The 15,772-nt window shown below is 46.5% G+C and overlaps 1 protein-coding gene across 4 annotated transcripts in view; it reads left to right on the plus strand.

Moving 5' to 3' along the window:
* VEPH1 (ventricular zone expressed PH domain containing 1) overlaps positions 1–15,772 on the plus strand; it is a 54,513-nt gene that overhangs the window by 23,973 nt on the left and 14,768 nt on the right. For all 4 annotated transcript variants that reach the window (XR_014885457.1, XM_010716998.4, XM_010716997.4 and 1 more), the window contains 5 exons: positions 809–1,018; positions 5,536–5,756; positions 10,140–10,349; positions 11,083–11,477; positions 15,257–15,396. Coding sequence is in view for 3 of the 4 variants with exons in the window: in XM_010716998.4 (XP_010715300.2) it covers positions 809–1,018; positions 5,536–5,756; positions 10,140–10,349; positions 11,083–11,477; positions 15,257–15,396 (1,176 nt within the window). In the remaining variant the exon portion in view is untranslated. The remainder of the gene's footprint in view (positions 1–808; positions 1,019–5,535; positions 5,757–10,139; positions 10,350–11,082; positions 11,478–15,256; positions 15,397–15,772) is intronic.

The following is a 15,772-nucleotide window of genomic DNA, read 5'->3' on the forward strand; positions in this document are numbered from 1 at the left end:
GTTGGTGTCTGAGACGAGAGATGCACAAGGGAGTGTATGGAACCCAATTCCGTGCCGTGGGAAGTTGGTGGAAGGTCTCACCAGTCTGTTCTGAAACGCATTTACGCACAACCCTTCGTTTCCCTGATCCAGAGGTGTGTTGGTACACATGTAGAGGTTTAGTAGTTCAGGTGTGAAAGAATCCTTTAGTAGGAAGTTGAACGTGCTCTGTCCTGCTTGTGAGATGTTTGAAGGTCTAAACCCTCGGCCTCTTGAAAATTGTGTTGTTATAAGGAATGCCAGCTTGCCCGCAGCATTTTCTGTGCAGCGAGGAGCTAGCCTTTATTTTTAGCTCTGTGCCCACTGTTAACCTTGTCATGTTGTTTAGTTCCTGGAGGACACAAAATATTTTTTTACCAGTACTTTAATTTACTGTACTGTTAGGGATGAGTAAGACCTAAGCTGTTTTAATCCTTTAAGTATGGAACCTAAAGCAAGAGAAATGTTGGTGAGGGGGTTGAGGGTTTTTTTTTGCCTTTTTTTTCTTAACAGTGGAGTATTTTCTTACTTATATATGCATAACTGTAATATTTCAAGGCTACAGCTTACCCTTCTTCCATATGTTGAGCTGAACTTCTGTTGACCTCAGCAAATAGCTATGTGCAGAGGTCAGTGAGGGTGAAAAGCTATTCCACTGAATCAAAGTCTGATGGTCTGTTTTTAGCCCTCCAATGTACAGCACCTCTTTTTGTTGTATATATTCACCATTCACAAATATATCCACAGCTTCCTTTTTTTTTTTCTTTTTCTTTTTTTTTTTTTTAAATAGGTGCTGAAAGAGTGTATTTTGTGTCTACTGGGGCTTGTGAGAGACCCCAATCATAGTGACATTATCCTAAACATACTGACAGAAGTATCTGGCTATGACCCAGCAGCCTTGGCTGCGTTTCTTCCAGAGCTAAAAGAAGTTGGTGAGAGTTTCCCACATTTGATTGGGCAAACAGCGAAGATCTTTGGGGCTGTTGGACACGTTGATGAGGTAAGCTGGAAAACTAAAGGAATGGGCTGGTTGGTTTAGCACATGAGTTTTCTTGTTTGTTTGCTTCTTTTGTTAAACCTTATACTAAATATTCTGGAGTAACCAGAGAGCATCCTACCAGAAATGTCTCCATGGTTTGTAAGATGGCAGTATGTCCAGAGTGTAGTATCATTATTGCTAGAGTGTAGTATCTTCATTACTGCTCCTAATTAACAGTGTATCTGTTCTCTGTGTGAGTGCATTCTATTTCTATCATCTTTTTCAGAATGGCTAAAACTCCTATTTGATAAATGCACACAGCTGTCGTTATCCCAGCAGCTTAGCTCAGATTGCAGTATCTACAGTAAGAGAAATGAAAGATAAAGAAAAAGAAATATTTTGCAGCCCCTTGGTATGATATTGAATTTTAAATGCATATAGCCTTCAGGAATGTTGTAAGCATGTGATGAAATATGAACTTCCTAGTATCATGTAATCCAGCTATTTTGGATTTGTAGCCAGAGTTAATTGAATACTTCTGACAAATGTCTGTATAATGGAAATGCCCAGAGGCGGTGCTGGGCTCAACCTCATCATGGGAACATCTTCACATTAACTGGGTTTGGGGTTTGACCTCGTGGGAACCCTGTGCTGTACAATGATGTACAGTGGCAAACTCCTAAAAGCTGTTTCATGACCTTTAAGACAGAGGTATGAATTAGCAGTGGGCTTCTTGCTTCCATCCTAAGTATGCAGTGTGGAGATGGAATGATGTTCACCAGAGCCACGTGTTGCAAACAGGCTTGGAGTGTGGTCAGCACTGCTGGGCAGCCTGGGCCCAGTGTCCGAACTATTGGGTGTCCCAGGGCACCACGCTGTCCTGGCTTATATCTGACATACCCTGATTTATAATGAGATATGGGTTTCCATTCCCAGATACAAGCTTACTGTCTTTCCTTGCTAGTAATAGATGTTTTCCTTCTGCCTCAAATCAGTTCCATGAAGGCAAAACTAACGCTCTGAAATCACAGAGTTTTGGCTAAACAAGTCAGGCTTTTATGGCTGTGATAAAACTTGGCTACCCAGGCAGAAAATGAGTAGTATGTCGTAAGTTGGACCATTTGTGGAGTGTGACACTGAAGCCTGCCACACAGTGACCTGGATAATTAATTTCTGCGGAGCTGAATTCCACCATCCCTTGGACTTTGTGATCCTTGTGCCAAATCGAGGGAGATTTGTCCCCATATAGGCTGGAGAACACAGTCCTGTATATAGACAGGGCTCAGTCACTCTCTTCAAGGTTTTAAAGACTCCAAGCACTGCAGTGGGCCACGTTTATTTCTGTGTCCAGTAGAATATTTCATAGAATGGCCTGGGTTGAAAAAGACCACAGTGATCATCAAGTTTCAACCCCCTGCTGTGTGCAGGGTCACCAACCACCAGACCACGCTGCCCAGAAGAGTACTTCTCTCCTATTTCAATCCCTTGCTTGGTGCAGTTGCTTCCCATGGCCAAACCTGCATGGGATGACTGTCTCTGGGCACTGCTGTGCAGATCGGGCACCTTAAAAGTAGGGAAAAAGCCTTTGGGACTGAATTCACTGATATACTGGGCATTGCTCACCGCAGCACAGGCACTCAGCCTGCAATTAGATAAGCAAAAACACATCTGGCATCACGAAAGCTGGACCAGCCTTAAAGGTTCAGCTGATAAAAGTGAGTGCACCACAAGAAAATATTGAAGTTCTACTCTGACTTAAGTGGAACTGCTGTGTTCCAGGCATCCCTGCTGCCAGCTAGCTTACATAGGTCGGGTCCAGCAGGGCGTGTGAGCAGCAGAGCAATCCCAGAGGGCTGTTCCCTAAGCCAGATACCATGCAAGCGCCTTTTGGAACACTCTGCTGCTCCCCTCATCTGCCCAAGTGCCGGGGCTATGGACATGAGCCCCCACCCGCAGCCCCTTTCCAGCCAAGCAAAGCGAATGAGAAATGAAATGGTACTGGTAGGGTTGGAATTTTATTTGTTGATATTTGATTTCACTGGAAGGTTCACTTGGCAAAAAGAAGTGGCAAGGATTGAGGGTTGGCCCTTTAGAGTATAGGCTGCAAACACGAGCAGAGGGTCCGGTGGGTGAAGCTGAAATCAGACCCTGTTCATTGGCTGTAAATTTCTGCAAAGAAACCCCACCTCGGGGCATAGCTGGGTATTTCAGATTCATTCTTCCAATAAGTGTGCGTTTTGAACCAACTGGAAACTGGAGCTCCTTCTGCCATCCCTGTCATCTCTTTGGTAGTCTCCCCAGCCCAGGTTTCAGGTACAGCAGAGTGCTCGGCCACACCTCACCAAACGCTTTGGATCCTCACCTCCCAGCAGACAGAGCGCCAGAAAACGTGAGAGATATCTGCAATAAGACACACGAAAACAGAAAACACCCACAGCTCCCAACAACAATGGGTTCTGTATGTCCAAACAGGCTTTCTGCTTTTTTTTTTTTTTTGCCTTTTTTTTTTTTTTTTTGGATAAAAAATTGCGATGGAGATAATAACGGCTTTCATGTCGAGCTGTTTTGCAGTGACTCTGTTTTGTTTAACAGTTACACATGACATGACTGGTGGGGTTTATTGTTCTTTCAGCTCGCTCCAGGCGAGCAGCAGCGTTGCAGCGGGCTGGAGGAGCTCCAGCTGGATCAAAGCAACACGGCAACGCTCAGAACCTCTCTTCCAGTTACGTCTGCTGCACAGTTTGTTTAGGAAACAGAAATGTGTTTTAAATGTTAATTGAACCCGTGTTTATCTCTAGGAGGGAGGAATGTCTTCCAAATAAGCTAGGGAATATTTGCCCAACAGCCAACCTCCTTCGAGCCATTGAGAAAAAGGCTCCCGCAGCTCCCAGCCAACCCCGCAGTACCTGCACTGGTTCTGCATGGGGCTGAAGGGCTCTTCTGACTGCTGCACCGTTCCTCTGTGCCATGACATAGGGCAGCCATTCGCCTTTAGTTTGGAGCAAGTTGACTTTTTCTCACAACGTGTCTCTCGCAGCTCTCAGGTGATGTCCTGCCAAAGTCTCCCATGTGCTCTTATGGTCCTGCTGTGCTTGGAACCCAACCTTCAGTGGTGTTTTCTCTCCTCTTACACGATTCTAGAAGAATTTGGAGTTTCTTCTGAAATCCAAGGCAATACTGCTCTTGCCCTGCAGCATAGGGAGGTTGCATGTGATGTGCTGCTTCCTCTCCTTAGCTGCTAATGCTTGGTAAGAAGATGAGAAGCTTTATTTTCCTAAAGTGCCTTTACATGCATTTTGGCACAGGTTCTAATAGCAAAGCTTCTCCCAGTTCCTGTAAGGATCTGCTGGGCTGGAAGGGGTTTGCCCCGACCCATGCCTGCTGTCCCACTGGAGGATCCAATATGAGCTGCTGAGCTACTGGCTTCTCCCTCTGCTGCTTCTGCCACTCAGATGTTTTCAGCACATTGGAACCCAAACTGCTTAGGACAATTATAATAATTTTTTTAAAAAAACATGCATTTCTTTACTTTCAGGGCTTGTGTTTTAGTATGAGAATTTGCACACGTGCACACAGAAATAGTTGGAATTGGATTTGTGTGCTCTTGCCAAGCAGAGATAAGGTATCTTTGTTAGAAAATATCTGTGCTTTTTTAGATTAGGATCTGAAGCAGCCCCTTTCATCCTAATTGGCAGGGGATGTGGTCTTGCGGGTAAATTGCTCAGCAGAGCTTTGGCTACAAAGGCCATATCAGACTGCAGTGTGTGGCATGACTGATAGGGCTGCCAGGCAGCAGCTCACCACCAGTGGTGAGATCTTATGGTGAAATCTCATGTTAAACTCCTCTTTGCTGCAGTGTTGGTCTCATCTAAGTGTTGCACTGCAATGCAAGGAGAGTTGCTGTGATATACACGTGCAATATACAGGGTGCTTGAACTCCTCACCATCAGCCCCACATCTGGGGGGGCTGCAGTGGTACCCAGGACACTGCGTTGCTGAGCCTTGCTGGGAGCACTGCTGAAGGCTGGTCCTGGAGGCAATGCTACGTGCAGCAACACCCAGTGGATCCAGAAGGGAAGTCATAATCAGGAAACATATTTGTGCTCTGGATAAAGAGGTATTGGCTGCTGGCTGTGTGCTCATCACAGTTGGGGGCATGCACGGAGCTGGCTGTAACTGCTGGTTGCTCTAGAGTGCCTGCAGCTGCAGAGGGCAACGTGGGCAAGGCAGTGACCTGGACACATGTCCGTTCATGCAGTGGAGCCACAACAAAGGCTCTAAGATGGAACCAGGCATGAACTGTGCAGCACAGCCCTGAGCACAGGGTCTGCTCCCTGCTGAGCTGGGGGCACACGAGAACAGCATGTGCCTGCATTTGGCCTCAAGGGGTACCACCCTTCCCTAATGACAGTGCTTTCATTAGCAGCATGCACACATGCCCATGTGTGCCCAACATGCACACACAACCCACCTTGCATGAGAAAACATTGAATTTGTTTGTTTAGAGTTGTTTCTTTTTGTCTCCTTGTGTTGTCCAGGAGCAAGCCAGGAAGTGCCTGATGTATTTGGTGAACCAGCTGGCCAACATGGAGCACTCTTTTCACCACATCCTCTTGCTGGAAATTAAGAGTCTCACTGACACGTTCTCTGGCATCTTGGGCACCCAGAGCAGAGACATCTACCGCATGAGCAACAGCTTCACTGCCATAGCCAAGCTCCTGGTGAGGCAGCTGGAGAACAGCAGCTCAGCATCAGCCAGGTAGAGACGGTGGGTGTGACAGGGCTGTGCGAGGCACAGGGAGCTCCTGGGAGCTGCCACGTTGCTATTTGCAAATTGATCTCGATATCCCTTGTGGTTTGTTGTAGTTTATGCACATTCAGCTGTTGGATTGCATTGGTTATAGGGTCAGGTCTGTGTCCAAGCTAAACCTTACACCTAACGGACAGCACCTCTGTTTGTAGAAGCAACTTAAGGCTGTAAGGATGATCCCCAGGTACCTGCAAGGTGCTTCTGCACATCACATGGCAGCAGCTGTGTCATTGGCACTGGAGAACAAAGAAGCTGTTCAAGTCTGAGCATTTCCAAAAGCACAGAAAGAAAGCTGTGTCTCACATCAGCAGACATGGGCAATCTGCAAGGCTTCCTTTAAAAATAAACCAGTGAAGTCAGGCTGCGCAGCTATCACTGGGTTTACTCTAGAAGATAACCACGGAGGCTGAGAAGAACAATGGCTGGCACAGCTCTGTGACATGGGTTTGCTTAAAGAGCTCTGAGTAAATATCCTGAACTTGTACCCAACTGTTGTAGCAATCAGCTTCTCCAAATCTCTGTCCTAAGATTAAAGCACGGGGAGCAATGCTGTGGTGTCACACAGCATAGGATGTAGGTGTCACTTTGATAGCTGGTAGCAGTCACTTTTAATTAGGGAGAGACTTATCACTGGCATTGTGTACACTGATGTAGGTCAAGAGGGCACACAGGGGATACTAATGCTGTGATATAAAACATAACAGATGTCAGAAAACTCATAACCATGAAGGACAGCCTTGGAGACAGATGTAGGGCCGGAGCCAAAACATGGAGGTCATCTGAGAAACAACTAATTGGTATCCTGGAGGGTTAGAAATGAGACAGGAGAGGAGCCCTGCTGGAGCCACTCGTTCTGCAGGGCTGGGAGAAACATGCAAAGCACAAGGATTATGCCTGCTGCCCAGGACTGGCCATTTGATTTGTAGTAGAAAAATTACACTATTTGCTAATATGCTGTGGTTTTCCTATGCCTTGTTATGTTCTGCATCTATCATTTATCCAAAGCACAGGAGACGATTTTTGTGAAAGTGTTATTGCCCCATTTCTCTATAAAACACCCCTTTGTTAAGGACTTACGTTGCTGGAAAGTAGAAGCTACTCAGTGTGTGTGTGTGTGTGTGTGTGTGTGTGTGTGTGTGTGTGTGGGTACAGATGCAAAATACTGCATTGTGCGTGGAGCTGGGGGAGGAGAGGGCAGGGCAGAGCTGTGTCTGCTGTGGAAGGAAATTAAAAGACCATTTCAGGCCTATATCAAGCATAGCATCAGCTAACCCAGACAGGAGCAAGTGCTGAGCAGCAAATTCAGGCTAAAATGAGGGATCTCCACTGATTTACACAGAGCTGCTTCTGATTTGTGCTGATGTTCAGTGGGAGCGACCCAGAGGCTGACATGGCAATCTGTGCTGGCTGCAGTTCTGCTGCCATTACTGCTGCAGCGCTTCAAGGAGCAGCAATCCAGAGCAGTTGTGCTGTGGAAGGAATATAAAAGTTTTAAAATGTGTGGCTGGATTGCAACCATTCCTTCCAGAATCGTATGTTTACATAAGAAGAAACTTATTTCTTTGGAATGACGGCTCGCTTGGAGTTGTTTGATACTGGGAATTTTACATGCATTTAGCAGAGTGTGTAATTAAAACCATGTGATGCCCCACTGCAAGTTGTTCCATCTCAGAGGGGCTTTTGAAGATACAGATTCTCAATGGGCAGATCCAACCAACAAGTGTAGCACAGTCAATTAAAAGTAGGCAGGAAAAGGCAGGAAGAAAAATTAATGTTTCCAAGCCATTATTCTGGGTAAGGACTGGGGGTAAAAGATGGCAGCAGTGCTGCTCAGGTTAGTAGCAGCTGGAGATACCTTTCCTTCCTTGAGGAGAGGATACCTTGAGCACGTGGAGTCATTTAGCATTCATTTGCCTTTCAGTTGCCTTTCATTTTCTGCAAGATAGTTGGTTTCTGGCAATATTTGGAAGCTCATGATAGCTTCTTCCCCATGAGTGGAGGCAGGTTCTGAGCTGCAGCCTCTCCCTGCCTGCCCCATGCCATCCCACCATGCCTTCAAAGCTGTCCATTAATGCATCACAAGGACTTGTGCTCCATCTGTCCACGCTGCTTCCCAGCAGAGCTGCATCTGGAAGCCATCCCATCCCGGTGTATTTTCAGTAATTTCTATTTGTGGGCACTCTTCTGCCCACTTTAAGCACAAGATGGGTGATGTTGATATTGGTGACGGTCCAGAGAAACACTTTAAATTAATATATCACTCTTGATTGCTGAGTTAGACGGCTTTCTAAAGTTGTCTAAAGAGAGCCTGACAGCAATGAAACAATGAGGAGCACAACAACATTGAGGGTTTTGCAAGCAAGGTCCTTGTGATCCATGATAAGTCTCTGCATCCTTTTCCTCTTGAAACCAGTCCGAGCTTTGGTGTAAGCTGATCCCACTTCAGCAACCTCAGCAATGTACCGAATGCCTTTTGCCAAGATTTCAAACAATGGTTTATTTTACTGTTGCTGCAAGGGGAGGCCGGCAGGAAGGGCTGCCAGCATCCCGTTGGGCACAGGGCAGGGGTTTTGCTGAGGCGCTTTTGTCTTCCTGGGTGCAGAGCTGGTATGTGTGAGAGAGCAAGTGGTTGCTGGATGTCCTGATATCAGCCAGGTCAGAGCTGAGGTGGGTGCAAGGTCTGGTAATGTGCTCTGTATTTATTAACATATTGCTTTGTTGATGTCTTTCTTTAGTGGATTTCTCCAGTGTTTCCTTTGCAAAGCCTTCGGGGCTCAACTGGAGAATGCTGGAAAAGAGTCATAGAATCACTTGTGAATCATAGAATGGCCTGGGTTGCAAAGGCCCACAAAGCTCATCCAGTTCCAACTCCCTGCTGTGTGCAGGGTCACCAACCAGCAGCCCAGGCTGCCCAGAGCCACATCCAGCCTGGCCTCGAATGCCTGCAGGGATGGGGCATTCACAACCTCTTTGGCACACATCCAGTGTGTCACCACCCTCTGTGTGAAAAACTTCCTCCTAACCTCCAACCTAAACCTCTTCTGTCTCAGTTTAAGACCATTCCCCCTTGTCCTGTCACTAGAAGAAAGGTGCTGGTATGAAAGTCCACTCTTACTTCCAGCCACCATCAAGGCTTGCTGGCTTCGCTCCATCGTTCACAAAGCCATCAGCTCATCCATCCCCACTCGGGGCTTTATATACACACATGTATGTGCAAGAAGCTTTCCTTAGCACTCATCAACAACAGTGAGAGCAATGTTGAGAGAGCTGCTGGGCTGGCAGCTTTCAAATGAATTAAATCTTAGAGTCATAGAATTTGTTGAGTTGGAAGAAACCTTACATCTAATCCAACTCCCAATCCTGTCCCACGTCTCCGGAAGGATTTCTTAGCAAAGGTCATACTACAGTTCCTTATTTGAATACTTCTTTCAGAAATGCTCTGCAGTGTTAATGTGTTATTGCCTGAATTAAAAACCAAACAGGACAAAACTTGCTGAGTCCCCCGAGAGATATCCTGAGCTGCCTTTATCGAAACAAGCGGCGCGTTCTGTGATGCAGTACTGCAGTTGTTTTCTTCAAATTTGCTTTCTTTCCACAACTGCTGATTTGCAGTGTTTGAGACTTGTTAAGGGGCTTCCCAGCTGTGAGCATGACTTGCTGAGATGCAATTGCTTTGAAGATGGTGTGTTAAAATCCTTGTTTGTGGCTTTTCTATATCCGTGTTTCACGGATTGCGCCATTGGGATGTTTGCTCCTAAGGTGGGGAAGGAAGCCAAGGGGACCAGAAGCAACACCAGATTGTTTCAGAACTCCGGGTAGAGTTTTTGAGAACTTCTCCTGATCCCATTTCTTTCCATGTGTTGAGTTCCAAAGCATGTTTTTCTTACTCAGAGTACATTAAGTTAGTACCAACTGCATGTGCTTTCGTCAAATTGTTAAAACCACAGCCTTCTATAAACCCTGCATTTAGCTCTGCTTTTGGTTTATGAAAATAATGTAAGAAGTCACTTTTTAGCAAGCTTGGAAGAATGGTTTAAGTTCAGCTGAAAAACTTTTCCCGGTGGGACTATCAAGAAGAGAGGTTTTCTGCTTGTGCAGATACAGCACATGCAGTTTCTAATCCAACGTTGCCAGAGATGTTCAGTATTTCTGATCCATCTGACAGAGATGTTGATCTGGAAGATGTTTCTGAAAATGATTAATCAACCTCTAGGTAAATCTCTGCTGAAACAGAATTATTTCCCCAGGCGTGGGTCAGTGGTGGAAATGCAGCATCAGCATCATGAGGAGCAAAGTGTGCTGGAGCTAAATCTCTGCTTTCTGCTTCCCCAGGACAGAGAATGATACAGACACGGTATCCCCTGTACCACTGGGCAATTTAAAACCTGTTGTGGATGGAGATGAAGAAGATGAAAAACTTCAAGTGAAAATACAGGCTTTTGAAGAAAAAATAAATATTGACACCAGTACCCCTGGCTCAGTGAGAAGATACAGCTTAGGCCAGGTTTCTAAAGAAGAAAGGAAGGATATGAGATTTAACAGGTATGGTTCTATTAAATGCACGAGTGGTTTTCAGGAATATCAATTTCGTAATGAAACATTATCCAAATATTGAGAAATGGTTCTGTGATACCTCCGGGCATTGTTTGAACCAACTCCATATCCATGAATTTAAAGGTTGGCAAAAAAATTCCAAGTTATTTATTGAATCTGTTCTGCACTCTAAAACAGCAGGGAGGATGGAAAATGTTCACAGATGACCGTGGAGAGGAAGATACGAGCATGCATCAGCTCTGTGACTGCCTCTAGGCACTTCCCTTCCAGCCTCCTGTTCTAATGGACCTTTGTTCTGTGCTGTGTGTAAGTGTGGGTAACGCAGAACTGGAGGCTGAGTCGTGGTTCAGGTTTGGTTCAGTTAAATCGCTGTTGGATGGCATCTTTATGACGTGATCAATAAAGCGTGCGCTGCAGTGCTGGGGCTATGAGTTTCTCACAGATAGGATGATTTGCTCCTTCTGTGTCATGCAGATGTTGTGATATGTGTTTAGGACTCAGTTTCATTTGCTTATTAAAACTGACTTGCATTTGCTTTTGAAATGCGTATTTGTGGAAGGTATTTTCCTTGGCTAAGCTAGCCTTGTGCTCAACTCTCAGAGCTGGCTGCACAGGGCTAACTCTGAACAGCAAGTGTCCAAATGAGTCCTTTCTCACTGCTCACCACATTGTGCTCTGCCTTACCTCCATTCCAAAGCACTTTTCCCTAATTGCATTCCAGATCCAAGAGCCTGGCTTTGCATGCAGTCCGCACGAAGGGGGTGAACGCAGACAGTGGGCAAGACGAGGAGAATGGGGATGTAACTGCTGGGATCTCCTTCACCGAGATCTACATCAGCCAAGAAAATGACAAGTTGCCTTTTAGTGTCGATGCTGAAGAAATGCAACTGGGAAATTCCTTGGTTTCACACCAGAGTATCGATTGCACAGAATCAGAAGGTTCTCCAGCACCTGCTGGAGGAGAGGCCCAGGGAGGGAGCACAGCGCGGGGGAAGGGTCCTGCGGAATGCCACGACAAGCTCTACCTGCACTTGAAGGAAAACATGGGTAAAGTGAAAGCATACGTCATGGAGATGGGGAGGAGGATTCCTGTCCCTGACCATTGTGTTATTGAAGGTAAGAGGTCTGAGCCTTTCTGGTTACGGCAGCTTTGACACAAGTGTTACTGCAGGATCTGGGCAAGTGGGCAGCAAATGGAACAGGAGCAGGGCTGCACTGGAACAGGTTGCCCAGGGAGGTTGTGGATGTTCCATCCTTGGAAGCATGCAAGGCCAGGCTGGATAGGGCTGTGAGCAACCTGGTCTACTGGGAGGCATCCCCATAGCAGGGGTCAGAACTAGATGATCTAAAAGGTCCCTTCTAACCCAAACCATTCTATGATTCTGTGAGTGGCACAGCACTGAACAAGCATATGGCCTGTGACAACGCAAGCTGCGGAGCTGGGCCACCACGTTCCTCAAAAAATGCTGCTTGAAAGCAACTGCATAAGGTCCTGCTGCTCCGTTTTGGTCTGGATCCTACTTCACCACATCCCTTTAATGATTCCTGCTTTCATCAAGGGAGGATATTTGTCTTGAAGTGCGAGAGAGCTGCTTTTGTGAGGCCACGTGGAGGTAGGGCTGGATTGCAGTGTGCTGCTAAACACATCCTTGATGCTCCTTGAAGGAAAGTGATGGAGGTTGGGCTGTAAGCCTCCTGCTCACACTGAGCAGCTGTTGGTTACTGGGACACAAGGAGATGCATGCATCAAACCACCTGCTGGTGCCTGTGAGTACTTTGCATTCCAGCCCTTCATGGCTCGTGTTGATTATAGAGAGTAACTCAAATTGATTTCAAGTCTCTTACATCAAATCAGAAGGTTTTAACTTCCATCAGATATCTCACTGCCTGTTTGCTTACTTTTTCTTCGGTCAGTGAGTTAACAAGTCTCTACTCATAAAAGAGAATAACTATTTATTATGAAAGCTCATATTTCTGCAGGAATTTCTAAAGAAGGACAAAAATGTCAGGTTTGCTATTTGAAATTGTTATTATTATTAATGAAACTTTTGTTTCACAGAGTCACAATGGAAACGTATGAGGGAGCAATCTGGCTGGAAGTGCTGAAGGCTGCAATCTTGTATTAATCAATATTTTTAAATACATTGCTCCATTTCCTTTCTGAAGTACCTATTATGATATGTTCTAAGCATGTGACTATTTCAAAATTCATTCCAACTATTGTAATTTCCTGGAAATTCACATCTAGCATTCTTGGGGAAATTCCTTGAGTAGGGGCACATGTGCAGAACAGGAGGTTTATGTGACTCATTCTAAATATGCTCAAAGAAATGTCTGGCTCCTTACACGGGGGACAGCTTTGTTCATATTTCAGATATTACACAAACCACTCCATCAGAAACCTGGCAGATAATGGGCTTGTACAATCCCCGCATGCTATAAAGGCTCATTCAAACTTATCTGCTTCACTTTCTAAGTAAAATGTTTAGAAAATATTAACGTGTTTCTAAATGCGTATAGTTGGCCACGTAGGAACTTGTTGAGCTGGAAATGTAGTATATCAAAGAGAGAAAATATACAATGCAGGCAGTTCAGAGCAGTCATAATTAACGACAGGCCAAATGCTGTTCACTTCAGCAGGATTCAGAACCACACTTGTGCTTCTAGTGCAGGAGGTGTCCAACCTGTCTGCTGAGTTCCTCAGCTCTCAGCCTGGATGCCATCCCCCAAAGCATTGCTGGGGCATGCTGCCTTGGGCAGGAGATGCTTGTGTGCTTTTGGAAAGACACAGAATTGGTGTTTAGAGCCCCTGCCAGGTGTGAGACACCAGTACCAAGGGCATCCGCTCCCAAGAGTTGGGAGATATTGAAGATTTTCCAGATGTGGTGCAACTGTACGTTCTCTGCGGGCTGGAAAGCAAATGGAGCAAAGGAGAATTATGAAGAAAAACAGATATGTCATGATGATATCGTTAAGTGATTGTCTACATTGATTACAGTCTGAATCCTGAATGACAAAGCGGACCTGTGGGAGGAGTGTGAGGATCATCAGAGCCCCTAAACGCAGGAGACTGAACTGACCTGGGACTGCACCGTCCAAAAAGAGCCAGCTGGCAGGGCTCTGTAAATCACAGATGACAGAAGATTCACTGGGAGCGGTGGCTCACTGTCTGTCCTATTATGCATACGGGAGAAGATGTAATGAAGTTGTCAGGAAGCAAACTCAACGTATACAAAATAGGTGCCTCTCACCACGTAATTAGCCGCATGTAATTTCATGGCAGAACTGATTGCTACAGTGCATTGATTATACTGAAAGAGTACCTGCTTTCACAAGTGATTAGGCAAATTCCAGGCTGAGAGCCTTTCAGACAGGCAAACCTCTGTCTTAGAAGAGCAGAGTCCAGGGAGACCCAATGCATCATCCAGTTTTTGGGCACTGAAGCTGAATTCAGTGAACAGCATCTCAGCCCCTCGGTATAGTGGTCTGCTCCTGTGATGCTCTGCTATAGGCTTTAACTTTACCTGCCAAAACCTGATGGGAGCACTCATGGTGTGGCTTAGAGACAGAGTGCTGATAAAGGAGGAGGCGGCAGGGAAGCAGGTTGCAGCCCGCTGGTCCTGAATCTGGTTGTCGTTAAGCATTCTGTTGTGCCGAGGGGTAATTGTTACCATGCAATGGAGGTGATGGAAAAGCTCACAGCTCCCCTGCAGCGCGCACCTCCACCACAGCCCGGTGCTTCTGCACTGATTGGAAGCAGCTGTGGCCCTGGTGAGGCCATGGGGCATTGGGTGCTGCCAGGGCTCTGCTGTGCTGTGCCAAGGATATACTAGTGGGGATTTTATTCCACAAAGCTGCTATGAATGCTCAGATTTGACCCAAAGGCGCAGGATAGTCCTCGTGCTCGTGGGATCTCGGAGATGTCCCCAAGGCAGTGGGCAGTTCAGCAGGAAGGTGGATGTGCTCATGGCCATGTGGACCTCTCCAGACGCCATTTACGTGGAGCTAGCCGCCTCCCACTGCAGTTTGCTATTCCATACTGCAGAAGCCAGGGGCCATGGCCATAGCAGTGGCACCATCTTGGCCTCATGCAGTGGTGAGCAGCCCTTGGTGCTGGTGCTGAGCAGAGGGACACCCTCCCAGGTGCATCATGACCCCGGCAGTGAAGGGCGAAGGAAGGCAGGTTAGGTTAGGTTAGGAAGGCAGCGAACTGTATGAAGTTGAGCAAATCTGTGTGCTCCCAAATGTGGCCTTTGCCACTCAGATTTGAGCTCTGTTCTGATGGTGCTGCAGGGGCCGCCCAGTGCCCATCAGCATCATGCCATCTGTGTGACAACATGCATGCCCTGCTGGTGGTAACGCCAGCTGCACTGAGCCATGTGCATGCACGGCTTGTGGTGCTCCAGGAGGTGATCATTTCCTGAAGCTGACTGCTCCAACCATTACCCTTTTCTCCTGCAGTTATTCTTTGCATCCCTATCTATAACCCAAACTGAGGGGAAACTGAGGAAACCGAAAATGGTTGAAAACCGACGTTATAAAAGCCATATTCATTTCCTCTTCTCCAGTTCCGTGTCTATGGGTGGGTTTGATTCCAGATGGGAAGCCGATAAGCATGCTTCCTCTCCTATTAACGGACTTCACTTAATAGTACAAGATTACCACTGTAACTCAAATAATGCATGGATTGTTCCCAGAGGCAGCGGGTTACCTACCTGTACCTAGAAAGCTGGAGTGAGAAACAACAGCAGCTCTGCTGACACACACTCGTGCTCAGTTCTTTAACCCGGGCACTGTGTGCACCAGAGCCATCCCCAGGCATGGCAGTGCCCAGCTAGGGGCAGCTGCACCTCTGGTCTGCATCTGACTTTCATATTCTTTCTACTTACTTTCAGATACCGTGAGAAGCTGTGTAGCGAAGCTGTTCTTCAGCTGTCCCCTGAAGGGCCACTACTGCCTCTACAGCAAATCCAGCTTCACACTGCTCAGCCCTCAGCCTCCACTGTGGATCCACATCATGTTCCTCTTCCAGCAGGTGAGTGCAGGGCAACGGCGGGGCACATCTCTGATGTTGTGCTTGGAACAATGCTTTAGGGGTTAATCTGTCGGAATGCACTCCTAACCCTCTGGGTGAGCTTTTGTGACCGGAGTGATTGCTCACCTCTGAGGTTACATCTTAGCAGTTTGAAGTGGTTTTGTAGTTTGTAAGGATTTCTCTTAATTATTACGCTATTCAAGATGAACTTATTGTAAGACAAGTGGGCCCTAAATTTTTTTTTAACCTAAATAGATTTGACCATTGCCATTCACCCCACCCTACTGCACCCTCCGAAATACAAAGGGTTTATCCGGAATGTGGTCTGATATGGTGAGTGATGCTGTGAAGTTGGCAGGTCAGGTCACTCCTCCCT

The sequence above is a fragment of the Meleagris gallopavo genome, chromosome 11 (genome assembly GCF_905368555.1).
Source record: "Meleagris gallopavo chromosome 11, MGAL_WU_HG_1.1, whole genome shotgun sequence".
NCBI classification, from domain to species: Eukaryota; Metazoa; Chordata; class Aves; order Galliformes; family Phasianidae; genus Meleagris; species Meleagris gallopavo.